At 36.2% G+C, this 20,422-nt stretch overlaps 3 protein-coding genes across 3 annotated transcripts; 2 read left to right on the forward strand and 1 right to left on the reverse strand.

Annotated features, from left to right (window-relative positions):
- Positions 1–6,652: 6,652 nt before the first annotated feature.
- Positions 6,653–7,228, forward strand: LOC120087630 (uncharacterized). The gene has a single exon (XM_039044469.2). The coding sequence runs from the start codon at positions 6,703–6,705 to the stop codon at positions 7,042–7,044; it is 342 nt and encodes a 113-aa protein (XP_038900397.1). The 5' UTR covers positions 6,653–6,702; the 3' UTR covers positions 7,045–7,228.
- A 3,448-nt stretch (positions 7,229–10,676) lies between these two features.
- On the forward strand, positions 10,677–12,654 carry LOC120088647 (THO complex subunit 4A-like). Its single transcript, XM_039046063.2, has 5 exons — positions 10,677–10,997; positions 11,110–11,256; positions 11,343–11,411; positions 11,497–11,681; positions 12,256–12,654. Exons 1-5 carry the CDS (start codon positions 10,839–10,841, stop codon positions 12,407–12,409), a joined length of 714 nt encoding a protein of 237 aa, XP_038901991.1. The 5' UTR covers positions 10,677–10,838; the 3' UTR covers positions 12,410–12,654.
- Positions 12,655–15,663: 3,009 nt separating this feature from the next.
- LOC120088649 (histone H4) lies at positions 15,664–16,315 on the reverse strand. Its single transcript, XM_039046065.2, has one exon. The coding sequence runs from the start codon at positions 16,158–16,160 to the stop codon at positions 15,849–15,851; it is 312 nt and encodes a 103-aa protein (XP_038901993.1). The 5' UTR covers positions 16,161–16,315; the 3' UTR covers positions 15,664–15,848.
- Positions 16,316–20,422: the final 4,107 nt, after the last annotated feature.

Below are 20,422 nucleotides of genomic sequence, written 5' to 3' on the forward strand. Positions count from 1 at the left end.
ATAAGGTGTCCTCCTCTTCCTTAGCCAACACATAATGCTTAAATTTGCATATCTTCTTGTGCATCCACCTTATTTGCTTAAGGCCCAAGATTTCTCCCCAACAAGCCACATGTTTGGATGATTTAGCATCACCATTGGCGCATTCCACACTCTCATGATCGCAAGCCATCTTGGAAAATGCGTCCATCCAACTACAAATGCGTCCATCTAACCACATATGCGTCCATCCAACCATAAATGTGTTCATTCAACCTCAAATGTGTTCATCCAACATAAAAAAAGCGTTCATTCAATCTTACCTTGTACATCCAATTGACGCAACTTGGTCACATATGCTAGATGCTCACAAGGCTCACCTTTGACCACATATCCTTCTCTCTCGCATGTCTTACCTTTTCCCTATGCGCTCAATTAAGATAATGACTAACACTCTTCCAACCATACTATTAGCCTCGTCCTATGCGCCCACATGCCCTCGGATGTCCAACGCATATAGCATGTCGCATAGTTCACACCATGCGTTCAATGCCAACGCATAGGATTAGCCTTATCCTATGTGCCCACATGCCCTCGGATGTCCTCAGCACATAACACATCACCAACGCATAATAACCTTATGTACCGCAAGCCATGGCAACGCAAGACGTTTCACCATGCGTCCACCATGGCTTGTCTCATCGCCTAGCTCATCGTCTAGTACTGCTGCCGCATAGCGTCTGCGCCTATCGCATAGCACACAGTCTACCGCACAGCTCTTGCTCATCGTGTAGTGCTGATGCCCATCGTCTAGCAAAGCACGACTATCGTCTAGTGCACACGCCTATCGCGTAGCACCATCGCCCAACGCCATCGTCTACCGCTGATGTCGATCGTGTAGTCCTAACACCCCATCGCTTAACGCTATCGTCCAACGCCTAGCGCTATCGTTTAGCGCGATCCTTCGCCTCATCTAGCGCTGCACATCTGTTACACAATCGCCTACCGCATCACTTGGCTTCACGCATTTTCTATACAATCGCCCGGCGCCCGCCTACACGATCGCCTACCTCATCGTGTAGCGCCACTCACTTACTAGACAATCGCATACCCAATCGTGTAGTGCTGCTCATTTGCTACACGATAGTCCAGCGCCCATTCATTACTACACGATCGTCTCGCGTGCGCACCTCCACGCCCAGCGCCCATGTCCGTGCAACTTGAGGCTACCGTATATTTTGCTAATCCCTCAAGACACTGACTGCCGCATGCGTTTCTCTTGGCCACACTTTGGCTTTCTTCAACGTCCAAATAACCTCTAAAATGAGCAAGGCCAACGTATGGAACAATACTTAGCCAATTTTCTAGCTTCCAACGCATGGGTTACACTAAGCCAATTTTTCCAAGCTTTACCCAAGAGTCAAGCTTTCAAATTCACATTTTTCTTCTAATTTTTCACCATTTTCTCTACAATCACACATTAATTTCCACATCAACCTACTCATCACACTGGTCTCAGTAAGAAACATACTCAAGTAGAGAAATTAGGGCTCAGAGTTCACATGTTGCCAACTTCTCAAACATACGAGGCTTTATCCCTTGTAGGCCTTGAGTGCACATCTCCACTGCAGATAATTCAGTGAGTCTATCTTTGTAATACAGACTCAGAGCTCTCCATCAGTTGATGTAATCGATGATTGTCTCTCCCTTCTAGTGTTTGGTGTTCGTCAGCTTCATCATGTTAACAGTGCGTCTTGTACTGTAGAAGCGATTCAGGAACTCCCTTTCTAGCTGTTCCCAACTGTCAATCACTTATGGATTCAAATTAGTATACCAATTGAAAGCATTTTCTTTCAAGGTATGGACGAACTGCTTGTCTAGCTGGTCTTCTCTGGGTCATGCATTTTTGCAGGTTTTAATGAAGTGTGCAACATGTAGTTTTAGATTGCCATTTCCATCGAACTGCTGGAACTTTGGAGATTAATACCCAGCTGGCATTCTCAGGTTGTCGATTCTCTTGGTGTATGGTTTGAAGTATATAAAGAAGGACAGTGATGGTCCTCCGTACTGAGCCCTTATGAAGTTTGTAATCATATTCTGCAGCGGTTGAATTGACAGGGTGGTGACAGAGGTAGATTGTTGGGGCTTGTCTTCCTGCAAGACAGTATTTCCTTTGTCATTGGCTTTTGTAGCTGGAGTTGACTCGACTCAACAGTTTCTCGAGCCTGTATTTCATCTCTTAAAGCAACAATTTCATGATCTCGCTCTTCTATAACTTTCATTAGGAGATTTATCTTTATCTCCAACTCTGCCATGGTCGACTCAGTCATTATGTTAGTCATCATGACAGACACTACATCAAAATGTGATTCTTTCTCTGATAGATCAGTAGCAGAAGCATAGTTGTCGAACAAGGAATTTTCTCTGATGACGATCCCGCCTTCAGAAGATTCCATCAGCTGGTCCCCGATTTTCTCCGTGATGACAGAGCTTATGTAAGTATTGCTTGCAATGGTAGCTTCGGATGAAACTTTCTTTGGTGCGATTTGTAGATTTGTTGACTAGGATGACGAAAGAGAGATGAGAGGTAGAGATGTCCGATTAGGCGTGCCAATTTGTTCGTACAAGATTTCAATAGAAATTTATTTCGTGGAACTGGAACTTTATATTTGTATTAATTTTGTGGAAAGTGAGTACAATCTCTAATACATAATATTTCGATTCTTTCAAAATAAACTAGTCTTTAAGCTAGTTGATCTTCTTGAACGATCGGCCTTTGGACTTGTTGATCTTCTAGGATGATTGGCCTTTGGGCTTGATGATCTTCTTGGATGATCGGCCTTTGGGCTTGATGATCTTCTTGGATGATCGGCCTTTGGGCTTGTTGATCTTCTTGGAGGATCGACCTTTGGGCTCATTGATCTTCTTGGACGATCAGCCTTTGGACTTGTTGATCTTCTTGGACGATTGGCCTTTGGGCTTGATGATCGTCTTGGACAATCGACCTTTGGGCTTGATGATTTTCTTGGACGATCGACTTTTGGTCTTGTTGACCTTAATGAACGATCGACCTTTGGGCTTGTGATTTTCTTGGATGATCGATCTTTGAGCTTGATGATCTTCTTGAACGATCGACCTTTGGGCTTGATGATCTTCTTGGACGATCGACCTTTGGGCTTTTTGATCTTCTTGGATGATCGAACTTTGGGCCTTATGATCTTTTTAAAGGATTAGTGTTCACACGAGGCTTACGAAGAACCTTTTTTTGTAGAGTTGAACTTGAGTTGGTGTTGATGTTGATGTTGATTTGATACGATGTGGTTTGATCTCTAGTACTCGATCCTCTAATTTTCTCATCACATGATTCGAGGAAGTGAAGCATGTGATGATCTCGAAGTTGAAGTCTTGGAAGAATGTTTGTATATTTAAAGGACTTCGGTCTTCATAATATTTGTATCTCCAAAGGACTTCAGTCTTCAAGTGTGGTCAGGATGCTTGTATCTTCAAAGGACTTCGGTCTTCAAAACTTTGATATATCTTCTGATCTTTAGAGCTTTGATATGTCTTATGATCTTCAGAGATTTAATATCTTCTGATCTTCAAAGCTTTAGAGGAGTTATGTTCTTCAGATTCTTGGAGCTTCAAACTTCAGATCTTCAGAGAGATTTTGCCTTCATTTCCTCTAACCTTCCCCAAATGAAGAGATGAGACCTCTATTTATAGAGGTTGGGCCTTACATGGGCTTGTGCCTAATTACTTTATTGGGCCCAAATTGGGTTTGCCTAAAGTTGGATTTTGGCTCATTTATTGTTAGGTCAAAATACTGGATTTGTGTGTAGTCTTTTAATTTAGCCCAAAATTTCAATATGGGTTTGAATTGGGTTGGGCCTGAGCGACTTTAATTACTCGGCCCAATCCAACTTATAACTTTTTCAATAGACTCGGAGTTTCCTTGATGATGTGGCAACTCGTGATTTGTTGAAATTTCTCATTCAACAACAATCACTAAAGTAAATTTATTGGTGTTCATTAACATTTAGGAAATTGAAAAGTGAAAAAAAATGCCTAAGAACCATTAAATTGCTTAACGTGAAGAACCGGTCTTCTTCTCTGCTATTTTTTTTGTGTGAGGATCCATGTATATTTATGATCCATGTGTATTTATGTACTAATTCACTTTGTTTGTGACTTGCATACATATATTGGTTAGATTAAAAGATGATCGAGAATTGAAATATTAGAAAAGAAATATTTGAGAATTGGAAAATTGAAAAAGGAGTAAATTTATATGGACATCAATTATATTTAATTAGTATATGTGTAGATATATAATTTATTTTCAATCAAAATATTTTGAGTTAATTTATTTTGAATGAAATCTTTTGAATTAGTTAATGTGGATAATTTTCTTTTTCTTTAAAAAAATATTTTTAACGTGAAAAAACGTGAATATAATTTTAAAATCAAGCATAAATTATTTGTTTTGAATAAAATCTTTTGAATTAGTTAATGTGATGAGGAATAATTTAAAGAAAACTAAAAACGAAAATCCAATTTTAAGATCAAACATAAATAATTTATTTTGAATCATGTGTCGTTGATTTTTTTTAAAAAAAAATCTAAAAACAATTTTCTAACAAAATGAAGATAATACTCTAAAAACACACAAACTAAAATATCATTATATATATTTTTAAATTTCATATGATTTAGTTTCTTGATAATCCTCTAAAAGAACATAATATTTTTTCCAAAATAGGGAAAATTATATATATATATATATATATATATATATATTAATTAATTAAAAACCCTTTTACATGTGACGCTAAAAAGGGAAAAATAAGATTTTTTTTTTTACTTATTTTTTCCCTTTACGACATATGCTCAAAATATGGGGAAAAACTTGAATTATTTTATGATCTTAATTGTGAAATTGCCTATAATATCATTAAAAAGGGTAAAAGAGTTTCTCTCCTTAGCCCCTTTAGATAATATAAATATGGATAGATTGATGACCAAATATTTCTATAGTATTGAATAAGATAGATAAAAACAAACAATTGACAAATAGAGCTTATCTACAACTATCTATAACTCCAAATAGAGTTTATCTCAATGATATATAAGATGAAAAATACTAACATCTAAATCCTCCTACTAAACAAAGAAAGGATAATGGCAGAATCACAATGACAGAAATGACATAGAGAAACCTTGAAGTTATATTGTGTTTTTTTTTTCTTTAAATTTTTTGATTAGTTTTATTATTATTTATTTTAATTTTTTGATAAGAAACCTGAAGTAAAAACCAACAACCGAAACGTTGGGGGAGATCTCGAAGATAAGTTGACATCTAGTTTTTCACTGTGTTGGACATCCTTATTGGTGCAATTTCATATAGCCTATGCAAAAGACAAATTTCTCAAACCAATTTAACCAAAAATATTTTTCTTATTAAAAAAGGCAAAAACGAATGTTTTTCGTCCGAAGTCCCTTTTAAATATTATAGATTTTTCAATTTCATACTCATCACTATTTGTAAGACGTGGGATGGATTTTTTTTTTTTAATTTACATTTAATACAATAAAATAATTAAGCAGGGTACATATAAAAAATTTTGATTTTTTTTTTAAAGTAAAAATGATTCTCTAGATAAAACAGATAAAGAAAGTAAGTAAGTTTTTTATATTTATTATTAGTAATAATATGATTATTATTTAAAAGAAACTAAATACATCCTAAGAAAGAATATTTGTACATTTAACTCAAAGCCCTCCATTGACGTTGTAACGTTTTCCTACTCCCTGATATATATATCTTCAAGTCTTTCTCTTAAATTACAAAATATTTACATATTTCAACACAAAAGTAATCAATATTATAATAGAAGTTATAAGGCAAAACAAAACATATATATAGCGAGTACAAAGAAGAAAAGCAACCCTAAGTAGAAGAGAAATTCAAATGTTTGTAAAAAAATGGTCGAAGATATAAATTCATACATTTTTAAAAATTAAGTTGAAATAAAAAGATAAATTTTTTCATATTCTAACATCTTTATCTCTTAAATAATAAGTTAGGTATTGATGTGATAATTTGAAAAGATAATCAATAGTTAATACTAATTTATATTTTTATATTCAACTTAAGTTCATTCATTTGCCAATATAAACGTACATAGTGTTTGTACTATCGACTTCGATGATTATGTTTCTCCATTTTATTTTTAACCATATATAAAAGGTGTCCAACCCATAAAACTGAGTGCTTTTTCATTCTTTTTGAATCTTTATATGACTGATTTAAGTTATTTTTTCTTCAAATTCAGAGAGGTTGACAAAAATGAACTTCTCACAGGTTCTGTCATTTTTACTCTTCAAATGGAAGCAATTTTCCATTTATAATTCGTGGTTTACCATTGTTCATGCTTGACGATTATTGTTATTTTGAAAAATACTTGGAATAAAACAAAAGGAAAGAGAAGTATTTATTTTTTTAGACTACACACTAGAACAAAATGAAAATAAGATAGTGAAAGAGAAAGACGTGGCAACCCGACATGATGAAACACGAAAGAAAGAAGAATTTTCTTGAGACAGTTGGTTAAACCAACGTGCACCCATTTTCCCTCTTTCTACATCCAAATAAAACCTCCCCATTGCCATACCCAAATTCATAATTCATCCGCATCACAATCCGTCTCTTTTCCTTTCTTCTTCCCAATGCCCATCTCTTTCCTCCACCGCTTCTCTCTAGATCCGCCGCACTGTCGCTCCGCCGCCAAATGGACGGCGCTATTAGCGCTAACCGCCGCCGTGGCCTCCTTTGCTCCGGAGTTCATTTTCACAAATGCAACGTCTCCCCATTCCTCGTTCTCTAAATCTTGCCGTCGCGATGGCTACATCAGGATCCCGCTTGACCTTCCCGGCGATGTTCTCTGCCTGCCGGCGAAAATGGTGAATCGGTCCAGTTTGGATTTCTTCGTTCCTACTGTGTTTGCGGCTCTCGGCGTCGGCGTTTCGGCTTGCTTCGTTAGATCACTGGGATTGTGGGAAGAATTCTGAGATTTTTCGATTGCAATTCGTGGGGATTTGTTTCTGTTTTCGGATAAAATTGAAAATTTCGGAGATGAAACAAGATATATGAAAGGGTTTATGCGTAGAAGGCCTAAACAAAATACGTTAATTTTGGACAATTATACATTATTTATTTATTTGCACAACTTTATTTTATTGAAAATTTAAAGTTTATGTAGATTTACACTTTCTATAGAAGTAGTGGATGAATCCAAATTGCAGTATTTATTAAGGTTTATGGTCTAATCTAACAAAGTAAGAGTTTGAGGATCCAAATTTGATAAGTTCATAATATAAATTGATTTTTTTTCCTTGTTTAAATTAAAATTATGGGATACAAATATAAAATTTATAGGCCTTCCGTGTCATGATTTTAAAATTTAAACTTAAAAAATTTTAAAATATGACTGGGGCACTTGGAAACATCTTCATTGTTTTTTTTTTTTTTTTGGTATCTTCATTTTCTTATACTTACCAAATATTTTTAAAACACTCCTAATTTCAAGGGGTTCTAATAATTGACCAAATAGTAGGGCCACTGAGGCGTTTGGAACGCTGAGTGAGTCATAATAGTAAGTATTTATTATAGTTCGTGGTTATAATAGTCTGTGTTATAATAATCTGTGTTTGAAGTGTAAGTTATTATAGTAGTCTTTGTTTAGTGTGCAAGTTATTATAGTATGTGATATAATAGTCTGTGTTTGTTGGGTAGGTTATTATAGTCTGAGTTATAATAATCTGTGTTTGGGTGCAAATTATTATAATAGTCGGTTATAACAGTATGTAAACTAAATGCATATTATCTTAGTATATATCACAATTGATTATACTTTTCCGTATATCAAAGGAAAATTTTTTAAATGAAATATCATATTTTCATGAACCTAAATAAAATTATTTGTTCCACCAATTTGTATAAAATGTATTGAACATTGCATTGTCCATTCTACTGATTTTAACCTTGTTTGACGTATCAAACTTCGTGAACATGCAACAAATACGATTCCATTCTTTTCAAAGGATATTAATCATTGCCCAACACATTAATGTATGTAGAGATAGAGAAATTTCACAAACAGCAAAACAAGAAAACTAAATCACATTCATGTTCATCAAATAGTACGGAGTCAAACATAAAAAGTCTTATAAAGTACAAGTCATAATTTATATATGTCCAAATTAAATATGGAAAAGTCGGTGATGAAAATAGTTGGTCAGGCGTTGTCTATAAGAAGAAACTCGCAATACTCCAATTTCATATCTGTTGGAACAGACAAAAAACTTTCCATATTATGCACATTGTGGAATATGATATTCATAAGCTTCACCTTATGTCAGGTTTGCAGTTATGGAATTTCGTTAAGTTCATTCACAACCTTGGCACGCAGCTCAACCTTTGTTGCACGCTGCTTTTTTGGTCATTCAGCAATGAACTACAATTCGTCATTTACAAGTCCACTGCATTCTTAAAAACCTCAACCAACTCAGACTGATATCCATGATGCTTTCTTTTACTACCCCTTGATGAATTGCCTCCTTTGGAACAAAAAATCAATCGGGGTTCCATGAAACTCATCCTATGACAGGTCATGTTCCTGTGAATTATTAGTAGAAGCACCTTCATGCATACGCCCTGACACATTTGAGGCCATGTCACCAAATGTCTCTACCCCTTCTCCAATTTTACGTTCCTTGCCAAAGACGTAGGCTAGGTCATCAAAATATGAGAATAACTTGTTCAAGAGCCCTTTTGCTACAGGATAGCTCTACATGGAGAGTATGACTAGTCAATATAATAGGTGACGATGAATGAAAAAAAAATGTTTATGAAATTTTACCTTCACCCAACCATCGAACGTCTCTTTCCTAAACAATCATTGAACATAACAGATACATTGATCATCAGAGACCGATAATCAAAGACCAAGAATAGAACATTGAAATCAAGCATAGAGCAAAATAAGCTTACAAATTTTCAAAAAAAAAAAAAAAAGGAAAGAAAGAAAGAAAGAAAGAAAAATATATAGTGGGCTCATCATCGGCTGTGAAGAGAAAGAAGACTTACCATTGGATCTGGTAACCCTACCAAGATCCGAACACCATCCTCCATCCCCTACCAAGCATGATCTGAGTTTCAACATGGTTATACGATTCGAACTTAGATAGACAGGAGGGACAACACAAAAGATTGAAAAACCAAAAGAAGCGGCAAGGGGAAACCTTCGTTTTGAGTAAATAGAGCAAAGAGAACCGAAAGAGGTGGAGTTCGGAATGGCAAGATGAAAGAGGACGAGTTACGAATCTAGAGAAAAACACAGATCTAAACTACCAAACATACCATAGTCTATATCTATGAAAGATTTTTTCAAATCCGACCAAAGAGAACCACAATGGCATTCGATCGACAGAAATGAAGAAGGAGAAGCTCTGAAACCCACCAGGAACAACGCCGATTGGGAACAATGGCAAAACCCTATGGAGAAGAGATGAAAGGAAACAAAGCAAAATAATCGAACGCTAATAGAAGTAAGCAAAACGAGGGAGAGTGAGGAAAAAAATCAAAATAAGGGCAAAATAATTGTGCACCGTGTAACATGCTCAAATGAGTTTTGAATGCAAAATAATCAAGTATAAAGTAATCGAGCATGGAGTATGATGTCGATATGATCGAGTATACACGTGTCGATTGCAGACGTATTGAGTGACCATGAAGTTGGGTATCGAGTGGCCTTCAAACGTGTTTTGAATTCAAAATAATCGAGTATAAAGTAACCGAACATCGAGTATAACGTTGATAGGATTGAGTATACACGTGTCGGTTGCAGGCGTATCGAGTGAAGCTAGGAATCGAGTGACCTTCAAACGTATTTTGAATTCAAAATAATCAAGTATAAAGTAATCGAGCATCCAGTATGACGTCGATATGATCGAGTATACACGTGTCAATTGCAGGCGTATCGAGTGAACTACAAACGTGTTTTGAATTCAAAATAATAGAGTATAAAGTAATCGAGCATCGAGTATGACGTTGATATAGATGAGTATATATGTGTTGATTGCTGGCGTATCGAGTGACCTTCAAGCATTTTTTGAATTCAAAATCATCGAGTATAAAGTAATCGAGCATCGAGTTTGACGTCGATATGATCGAGTATACACCTGTCGATTGCAGTTGTATCGAGTGACCATGAAGTTGGGTATCGAGTAACCGTACATCGAGAAACGTATGACGAGCCATCAAGGATCAAGTAACTGGAGTAAAATAATTGAGCACATAGGAGTAAGGAAAACGAGGAAGAGTAAGGAAACATACCAAAATAATCGACATTTGGGCTCCAATTATTTTAGTTGGAGTCCCAAATATTGGACTATTATAACCCACCCACCCAATTATAAATAAAGGCCAAACGCCCCCAAAATAACCAGCCTTTTTTTGAAAATTTCCGTGTGCACGTTAGTTCCTCAATACCATGTGATAAAAGAAAAAAATAATAATAAAAAAGAAAGCGAACTAAAAAAAAAAAAAATATATTTGTAACGCGCGAGCGCGTGTGACTTAATATTGAGGTTAGTGAAACGGCGTCGTAAAAGTAAATAACGCGTATAAACTACGCGGTCCTCTTAGGTCTTTATATCGACTGAGAAAAGCAGCCTTCATCCTCATATCTCTCCCCCAAACCCTTTCACTATCGACGAATCTGCGAAACCCTAAATCCCTTTTTATCTCAGTCTTCTCTTCCGACTGCTCCTTCACTGTGTTTCTGTTCAATTTCTGTTCAAACATGGCCGCTCCTTTGGATATGAGTCTTGATGATATCATAAAGAACAACAAAAAATCCAGATCCGGAAATTCTAGAGGTCGCGGAAGAGGTTCTGGACCTGGTCCCGTCCGTCGATTTCCCAATCGCGCCGCTAATCGCACACCTTATTCCGCTCCCAAGGTATGGTTTCGAGTTTTTTCGTTAGCTTCGAGGTTTATGTCGCTTTGTCCCGATTTGCCCTCTTCGAATCCTGGATTGAAGTTTTGTTTTGATTTGTTGAACTTGGGGTTAGGCACCGGAGACGACGTGGCAGCATGATATGTTTGCCGATCCGGGTTCTGGATTTGCTGGGCAGGGTGGGCGAGCCTCTGCTATTCAAACTGGGACCAAGCTTTACATATCTAATTTGGATTATGGTGTTTCTAACGAAGATATTAAGGTATTTATAACTCGTGGATGAGGAAAACGATAAGAGAGATTTCCTTTTTTGTTTTGGGCTTTTGTTGACAGTGTCGGTGTTTGCAGGAACTTTTTTCCGAAGTTGGTGATATGAAACGCTATGGAATCCACTATGACAAGAGTGGGAGATCCAAGGTATCTTACGAGGCCTGGCATAAATATCGGTTCTTTTGCGTTCCCTAATTTTTTGGTCAAAGTTTAGAAATCCTCTTTTCTATAGGGAACGGCAGAAGTAGTTTTCTCAAGGCGACTAGATGCTGTTGCGGCCGTCAAGAAGTACAACAACGTTCAGCTTGATGGAAAGCCAATGAAAATAGAGATCGTTGGAACTAATATTTCCACGCCTGCTGTTGGTCCAACCGCTGCTGTGAACCCTTTCGAAAATTTAAATGGGGCTCCCAGAAGGTATCGATCCTATTCTGTTTTCATGCCAAATCATTGAGAATAGAACACGGATATGTTTATAATTGGATGCGACAATTAACTACATCATCATAATGGAACAAAATATATCATAAATTGCAAGTCGTCTTTGGATGTCATGTGATGTGATATTAGCTGTTTAGTTTCTTGAGTCTTATGTTATAATAACTGTCGGAAGTTTCTTCCCCTTGTATTGGAGAGTTTTATTTCTGCTTATAAAGAATTTCTATTGGAGTCTTTTCACTAGTGCTGTAATAGTGAACTTGTTGTGTATGCATTATGGTATATTTCTGGCGGTAGTATGCTGTTGTCTAGTTTCTGGGAAATCTGCCTCTGATGCAGAAAATGGGCAAATATGCATTTGGTACTTGAAACACTTTTTTAAAAAATTTGTATACTGTTGTAGAGACTATTGGAGCCATCTTTTTTCTTCTGTAGTATGCCCTTGTATTCAAATCACTTTATTTTGCATTCAGTTTGGCTTTGTTGACATTCATTTTATACAATCAGTGGTACTATCTATATCATAATGACATTCCTTTTCATATGGAAACAGGCAGCAAGGTAGGGGTGGTCCACCATCACGTCAACGTGGTCGTGGTTTTGGAAGGGGGCGTGGGCGGGGAAGAGGCCCAAGTGAAAAGGTGTCTGCAGAAGATCTTGATGCCGACTTGGAGAAGTATCATGCTGAGTCTATGCAGATAAATTAGTTGGTTCTTATATCTATGCTTTGGTTCAACCAGCACCATCTGTTCTCTGTATCTCACCACCATTGTCTAGACTTGCAGAAAAGGGCTATAGTTTTGCGTTGAATTGGTTTGAATTTCTTTACAGCTTTTGGGCTTTCTATTGTTTAGCTTTCGTGTATGATGACTTCAGCACGGTAATGTAATTGACGAACAGTAGTCAGTGTGTACTCTGCTTTCATTCATTAAGTCCTTTCTGTTTCATTTAATGAGTTGGGAATCAAAGTGGATCTATCACTCATAGCCCGATCACATCTGCGAGGATGACATTGGTTGGAATAAAAAGCCAGCTGCAAATTATACAACAAATGAGTTGCGGTTTCCCATTGAGGTAGATGTCTGTATTTTTTGTGCTGTTGATTTCCATATTTTTCTCTCACGATTTTAACTAATTTGATATTTCTCTTTTAAATTTTTTGCAGGGAACTTCGACTCAATAAAACTAATATGTAGGCATTGAACTTATTGAGAGTTGGCTAATGTCATAGCTATGGGATCCGACTCGAGTCAAATGAAATTAAGAAATTACCAAGATGAATAAGCCTTGTTGGTCTATGGATCTTCATCTTTGCCTGCGTTTTATAGTAAAAATGCCTGGTAACGGGTGATATCATTATTTTAAAGTAATTGTTGTTCAAACATGTGCAACGTGGTGGTGGTGGTATTCTACTGCTGTGCTTGTGGAGAATATCCGCAGAGCAATTTGCCACAACTTGAAGGCCAGCCCGCATTTGAGGTACCATACCATCACTGTTGAGGACAGTACCAAGTTTTTTTTATTACTGCTCGAGTGCTAGTCTTGCAACATGATCTCCTTCCTTAGATGATGGATGGCATCATGAGATCGGTAAAAACTTGGTCTCTCCGGAATCATATACAATGCATTTACATTTGTTTGAATATTTGAAAACAACCTGTCTGTGGATTGTGTTCCCGTCTTATTTATAGATGATATGTGCAGGTAGGAGTAATGTCATTGGATTTTATTATGATTCTTTTTAGAACGCATAGTAGCAATAGCGTAAGTGGACATGTTGATTTCAGCTTCTTCGTACTTCCATACTCACCGAATCGGTCAGAATTGATGGTTTCTTTTTGTAAATGCTGTAGTGTGTTTGTCGATGTCAATTTAGAGTGATTTATATAGATGATAGGGTGATAGGGTATGTGTATAATGGTGTAATTTTGGTAACATTCCCCCATTAGTGCGTAGGTCGTCTGAATAATAGTCATTACAGCACAAATTATATTTGTAATATGTAAAATCTTTCGATATTAAATATGAAATGAAATATCAGATTGAAAATTTCTTTTAAAATTTCCTAGTTGACAGTAGAGAGGTATAATGCGATTTGATTGTATGATGATTTTTTAGTTGTGCCCATGAGCAGCTTAGACCAAACTCCCTTCAAGTACAAGTTGTGCTAACGCATTTTAAGTAAGGCGATGCGGGTGCACGGTTTGGTTCATCCGATTTGGCACAAGGATCGAACTGAATAGTAGATTGGCAGATGGGGGCCTGTATCTCTCTCTACCTAATATTTCAATTTTGCCTCCCTAATCAATCTCCTGGGTGCATGGTTTGGTTCCATTCGATTTTGCACAAGGATCAAACTGAATAGTAGATTGACAAATGGAGGCCTGCATTGTGGGGGGGATTTTCAATTAATTTTTTAGTACTAATAAATAAATATAAATCAAATTATTCATATATATAATCTAAATTTAAATATTCAAGTTAAACATATTCATTATCTTTTTTAATAAATAATCAATTTAAATTTAAATGTAATATTTATATAATAATAATAACTTAACATTAGATAACTATATTAAATAAATATTTAAAAACTAATCGGGGTAGGGACAGGAAATGGGGTTGGGGTCGAGGAATGCATTCTCCGTCTCCGAAATTTTTTTTTCATTCACTCCTATTTTCCACCCAATCATGGAATCTCCACCCAACAAGTGGGTTCGTGGGGTCATGTCCATGGAAAAATTAGACATCCCTATCTGCATCTCTCTACCTAATTCTTCAATTTTGCCTCCCTAATCCCCTAGTTCCATTAACTATGAATTGGTGTATATCTTTGAATTGGTGTATATCTTTCATAATTTCAGCAAAATTCATGGCAGTTTCTAAATTTCTCTAGATACATCAAGTGGGTTCATTATTTCAGTACGTGGTACTTGGTTTTAAAGGACTTAGTGGGGAATTAATGGGAGACCATCGAATGGATGATCTAAAAATCAAGCAAAGAATACAAAAGGACTTGATTTTTTAAATTGTCGAATGACCCTTTATTGATCCCAAATTTGAGTGAAATTATTAAAATATATTTGCATGCACGCAAAAAGTCTTGCTCTTGCTCATTTTACTCTATTCTTTTTCACTTACAAATCACTCTCATTCATCTCGCTCTTCTTTTTCCACTCACGAATCATTTTCTCATTCTAGCTCATTCTTCATTTCCTCACTCATGAATCATTGTGAGACGCTCTTTGTTCACTCACTTTCTCCATTTTCTCACTCATAAAATCATTCCTTTTTCTGATCTCTTGTTCATCAGAGCTAGTCATATCAAAGTTGGTATTTGACCATTTTTTAAAAATATTTTCTTCGGAGGTTGGGAAGATACCATGTAGGCAGGTTTAGTCATTTAGCCACTTTCTCTTATTAAAATAGTTCTGATTATTTTTTAAAAAACAATTATATTTTTGCCTTTTTTTAGAGCAAATTGCAAATAAAATCTAATTATAATTAATCCTCAAACTTTTGATTATAAAAATTAGTCCCCTAAATTTCTACAAACATTTCCTCAATTTTGTGATACTTATAAAAATTGAACCTACAAATAATAAAATTTAAATTTTTAAACTTATACAAATGTCATAATTTACTCAATTACACAAGTTTAAAGTCCAATTTGACTTAGTTTTAATAATCATACATGTTTGAGAACTTAATTATGAAAATTAAAAAATTTGGGTGCAATTGCAATTGCTATAATAGCTCAAGATTGATTTTTGCAATTTACCCTTTTTATTTACTTTATGGAATTGGGGTAAGAATTTTGCGAGTTAGGAAGGTACAACACATAAGGTGATTTATTCATAACTCAAATCCAAATAAATCATTCAAATCCCAACCTTTAAACAATGAGATATTAAATATTAATGTTATCTGTCGTTCTACCAAGTATTTGAGTAATGTGGTCTACCAAAATTATTAATTAATTAACAAGGTTCAATCGATCAGAACATTCTAACAAATTTTCATAGCGTAATCCTTCAATTCATTATCTCAAAAGCTTGAGAACAAAGAAGAGAAAATTAATCTATAAGACCAGTAGAGCCTAAGAAAATCCAGATCCACAGCCAAGATCTACAATCAATCGATAACCTAACCTCCGAAACCGTACAGAGTCCTTCCTTGCCTTTTCAAGGCATAAACCACATCCATGGCAGTCACCGTCTTCCTCCTAGCGTGCTCAGTGTAGGTCACAGCATCACGAATCACATTCTCAAGGAAAATCTTCAAAACACCTCTGGTTTCTTCATAGATCAATCCACTGATACGCTTCACACCGCCTCTGCGAGCCAAACGGCGAATTGCAGGCTTGGTAATGCCCTGAATGTTGTCTCTCAAAACCTTTCTATGACGCTTTGCTCCTCCCTTTCCCAATCCCTTGCCGCCCTTTCCACGTCCAGACATTTTCAGAGAAGATCGTTGATTTTCGGGGATGAAGAAGAGGGTTTATTGGAAAATTTGAATTTGTTGTGAAAGATCAATTGGGTGGGAGTATTTATACGAGTGCGGGTTGGGCGCGGAAATTTGTCGTCAGTTGGATCTTTTGTTGATCGACGGCTAGAAAGGTCGATCCACGTGAAACTTCCGCGGATTAGGATTTTGAAAAGTGAAATAATAGCGGTTTTCATTTATATTTGGCGGGTTGAGGTGAGAATTTTAATGGCGGGAATGGGAAACTGCCAAAACTTATGTGCCAAATTATTGATAATTAGATGCGCGCCGATAATCTTTGCCTGAGTTCTTCCAAACACACCCACACAAAAAAAAAAAAAAAAAAAAAAAAAAAAAAACCTTATTTTTTATTTTAAATTAACCTCACACTCAATTCGTTATTAGAGAAAAATAGATAATTGTCTAATATTTAATATTATTATAAATATATATGATAACCAACTAGTTGGGGATGATGTCCTAAAGTCTCGTGTCACGTAGTTTGTAAACACAGTTTGTACGAACGCTTGTGATGTATAATATATGATATTTTACTTCACTACTTGACTTTGCACGTTTGATGTTTTATTTGCTTTACCACAAACCAATGAACTAAAATAACTTAAACATGTATGTGATGACATACAGGTGGATCATATCTTAAATGATAACTAAAATGGTCTGTAGTATATGGATATAAGAGGGAAACATTATCACTACGGATGCATCCCGCTTTGTAGAATAGTTATAAGTGTTGTGACTTGACACAAATGGTCTGATCCTGATTATTCGCGTGAGGACATGCGAGCGAGGGCGCCCTATACAAAGAATTTGTATAAGACCTGACCACGAAGTGTTAACATCTCGTTAAATAGCGTTGTTCGTGACAGAGACTTCACTTCACTAGGATGACCATAGGTAACATGACCTCAATCGTGAGTGAGTTGGGAACTTCTGCCATCGAGGGCGGTCCTTTGATTTGCATGGGTGCGAGTGGCTAGGTCGCCGACTCAAACCTGCCAGTTTGGGGATTCGTCTAATTTGGGAGTTGGGAACTCAACTACATAAGATTGAATTCATTCCTTCTTCGAATCAAGGGTAAGTAGATAGATTGCTCCCTTGAGTGCTGATCCCGGGACTTGAATGATGTGGTGCCACATAACTTCTCATGACCCGAGAGGTATCCACACATAGCAGGACTATGTTGTATTGTTCATCAAAGGGATCAGTGGTACTTAAGGAGTAAGATGTAACTACAGAGGCAAAACGGTAAATTGGCCTAGTTGTACTTATGAACGTTTGTGAAGGGTTATCGTATTGATGATTGGTTATATCCGATAGACACAAAAATATATCTATGGTAAAGAGAATTCAACTATCGGTCTTTAGTGGAATGTCTGGCAATTAACGGATGGTGGATCTCATGGCTAAAGAGTTTAGTCAACTATTAATGCACCGTTGGAGTTTCAAGTCATAGGTCTATAAGGTCCCCTTGGTAGCTTGGATTCAAGTTGAGAAATAGTTTTTTTGATCAGTTTGAAATGTTCAATTTGACAAGAGGGAGTTTGATTGTATATGATATAATTTAACCGGTTAATTATATATGATATGATTGATTATATGTATGAGATATATTAATTGGAGGAAAAAGGATATAAATATGATTTATATCTAATGGGGGAGAAAACAATATGGTTGATATATGATATTAAACTATAGGTTAATGAATATAATATAATTATATTTATTATTTTCTAATTTGGAAATTATGGGATAATTTATCGCCGTTTTCTTTGTAATTATGCATTAGTGGGAAGTTGCATTCGGTTTTCATAGCTGCAGAATAAAATGAAAATTGTTTTTATTTTGTAAAAAACTCGGTTATTTGCTAAAAAAAAGGGTTAGTTGTTTATCGCTTAGTAAATAGGAGACTATACTATAGTCTGTGTTTACTAAATGGTCGCTTACACGCGCACGCCATTTATTAAACGATCGCTTACCTTTTCCTAATTGATCGCCTAGGGTCGAGCTTTTACCAAACGATCGTATAGACAATCACTTACCTTTTCTTACACGATCATGTATCTCACCTAAACAATCAAGCACTTTGTCTATACGATAGACTTAGCTTTCTCCCACTTGCTTGATCGTTGTATACGAATTGCAAGAACAAAACATTGACATTATCTCAAGCATCTTATATAGACAAGATGTTGTCTAGGTATAAATTGCAAAATTCCAAGAAATGATCTTTACCTTTCAGGCATGAAATTCACTTGTCTAAGGAACAGAGTCCTAAGACACCTCAAGAAGTTAAAAAGATGAATCGAATTCTATATACATCTATAGTTGGGAGTTCAATGTATGCAATGTTGTGTACTCGTCCCGATATATGCTATGTCGCAGGAATTGTCAGTAGATTTCAGTCCAATCCTTGTCATGACTATTGGACTGCTATTAAAAACATTCTCAAGTATTTACGGAGAACGAGAGATTATATGCTCGTGTATGGTCCTAAGGATCTGATCCTTACTGGATACACCGATCTGACTTTCAGGTTGATATTGATTCGAGAAAATCAACTTCGGGATCAATATTCACTCTTAACGGAGGAGCAGTTGTGTGGAGGAGCATCAAGTAGAGTTGTATTGCGGTCTCCACAATGGAAGCTGAGTATGTAGCTGTAAGCGAATCAGTAAAAGAAACATAGTTGATCCATTTACGAAGGTCCTCTCGGCTAAAGTGTTTGAGGATCACCTAGTAGAACTAGGTCTACGAGTTTTGTATCACTAAGGCAAGTGGGAGAATTTTGCTCCTTAAGTCCCATTACTAATGAATAAGATCCAACCAACAAATCGAGTCCCTTTTGGGTGAATGAGATGGCGGGGCCCCTTGTTTAAGACCTAGATTTAGTACTTAAGAGAACATCCTCTCTACTATCCTTACATCGGGTAGGTGTGAATTCTGTCTTGCATTCTATGTCCCCAACTATCTACCCGATCTTACCCCTAAAATAAGAGGCTTATTGAGCCGACGCTGTTGAGCCAACCTTCACCTATACAATCTAAGGATAATCCCGAATAAACAGGAGTTCATAGTTAGCTCATGATTAAGGTTGAGTTACCTAGATCATGGATTTGAAACTGTCAGTCTTAAACAGTAAACATCATTATAAAGTAAGAGTGACTTATTTCTTGGTCTGATCTTATGTGAACTCATTGCATAGGATGTCCTTGCTCCTCATGTCACTACACGAATGAATCAGGATCATTTCGTTTGTAGTACTTTACAACAAATTGTAACAACTATAGAATGGGCCTCATCCAATAGTATTATTAAAATAAGGCACCCAACCTTATTCATATACTACAGACCGTTTTGGCTATTTACTCGAACTTAATCCATCTTTGTGTCACTACATAAAGTTCAAGTATTCGTATAATAGCCACGAATCTTTAGTTTATTGAATTTAGTCTTTACAAGTGCAATTTACATATTCAACAACAGTTTTATTGAATAAACATCAAACTGCGAGTTTTAGGACGTACAACCTAACATATAATTATTATTTAAATTAAAATTATTTTTTTAATTCTATTTTCAAAATTAAAGGGAGGAAAATAACTTCACTCCCCTTAATTCCCTATGGAAAAAACGTGATGAGTGGGACATGTATGTGAGACATACAAGTGAATCATGCCTTAAGTAATAACCTAAATAGTCTGTAGTATAAGAATAAAGAAGGGATGTCTTATCCTTGTGACACTACGGATACAACCCACTTTGTAGATGTTACAACTGTTATAAAGTGCTACAAATGGTGTGACCCTGACCATTTATCTTCAATCATGTCACTCTTGTTATTCACTTTCTTTTAAAACAAGAGCGTGTTGTAAATAAAAAGAGAGATGGAGAGGAGTGAGAAAACCTAAACTCTTAGCAAAGAGTAGCGAGCAAGAATTTCTAATTTTCTTGTAAGAAGTAAAAAAATTGTTCGTTAAAATAGTTAAATTGATCAGTCCTACCAAGTAGATGTATGCATTACCTCTTCCTAGACTATGGTGGGATTGTTAATAAACAATTAGTTTTAGTCGGAAGTAGTTGTCAGAGCTCGAAATTGGTCACACGACCACCATCAGCGACTACCATTACCACACTCTGGCAACACACTCCGAAGGCCACCTTTGCATGACCAACTTCGACGACCAACTTCGGGTTCCAAGGACCACCTTTGA

This window comes from Benincasa hispida, chromosome 10 (assembly GCF_027475165.1).
Source record: "Benincasa hispida cultivar pf3 chromosome 10, pf3_genome.v1.1, whole genome shotgun sequence".
Lineage (NCBI taxonomy): Eukaryota > Viridiplantae > Streptophyta > Magnoliopsida > Cucurbitales > Cucurbitaceae > Benincasa > Benincasa hispida.

Bases quoted from the DNA above. Each gene is read 5' to 3' on its own strand.
- LOC120087630 (XM_039044469.2), top strand. From the start codon at position 6,703: ATGCCCATCTCTTTCCTCCACCGCTTCTCTCTAGATCCGCCGCACTGT.
- LOC120088647 (XM_039046063.2), top strand. From the start codon at position 10,839: ATGGCCGCTCCTTTGGATATGAGTCTTGATGATATCATAAAGAACAAC. The intron at 11,257-11,342 runs GTATTTATAACT...CGGTGTTTGCAG, and splicing joins TTTCTAACGAAGATATTAAG to GAACTTTTTTCCGAAGTTGG. The intron at 11,412-11,496 runs GTATCTTACGAG...TCTTTTCTATAG, and splicing joins ACAAGAGTGGGAGATCCAAG to GGAACGGCAGAAGTAGTTTT.
- LOC120088649 (XM_039046065.2), bottom strand. From the start codon at position 16,160: ATGTCTGGACGTGGAAAGGGCGGCAAGGGATTGGGAAAGGGAGGAGCA.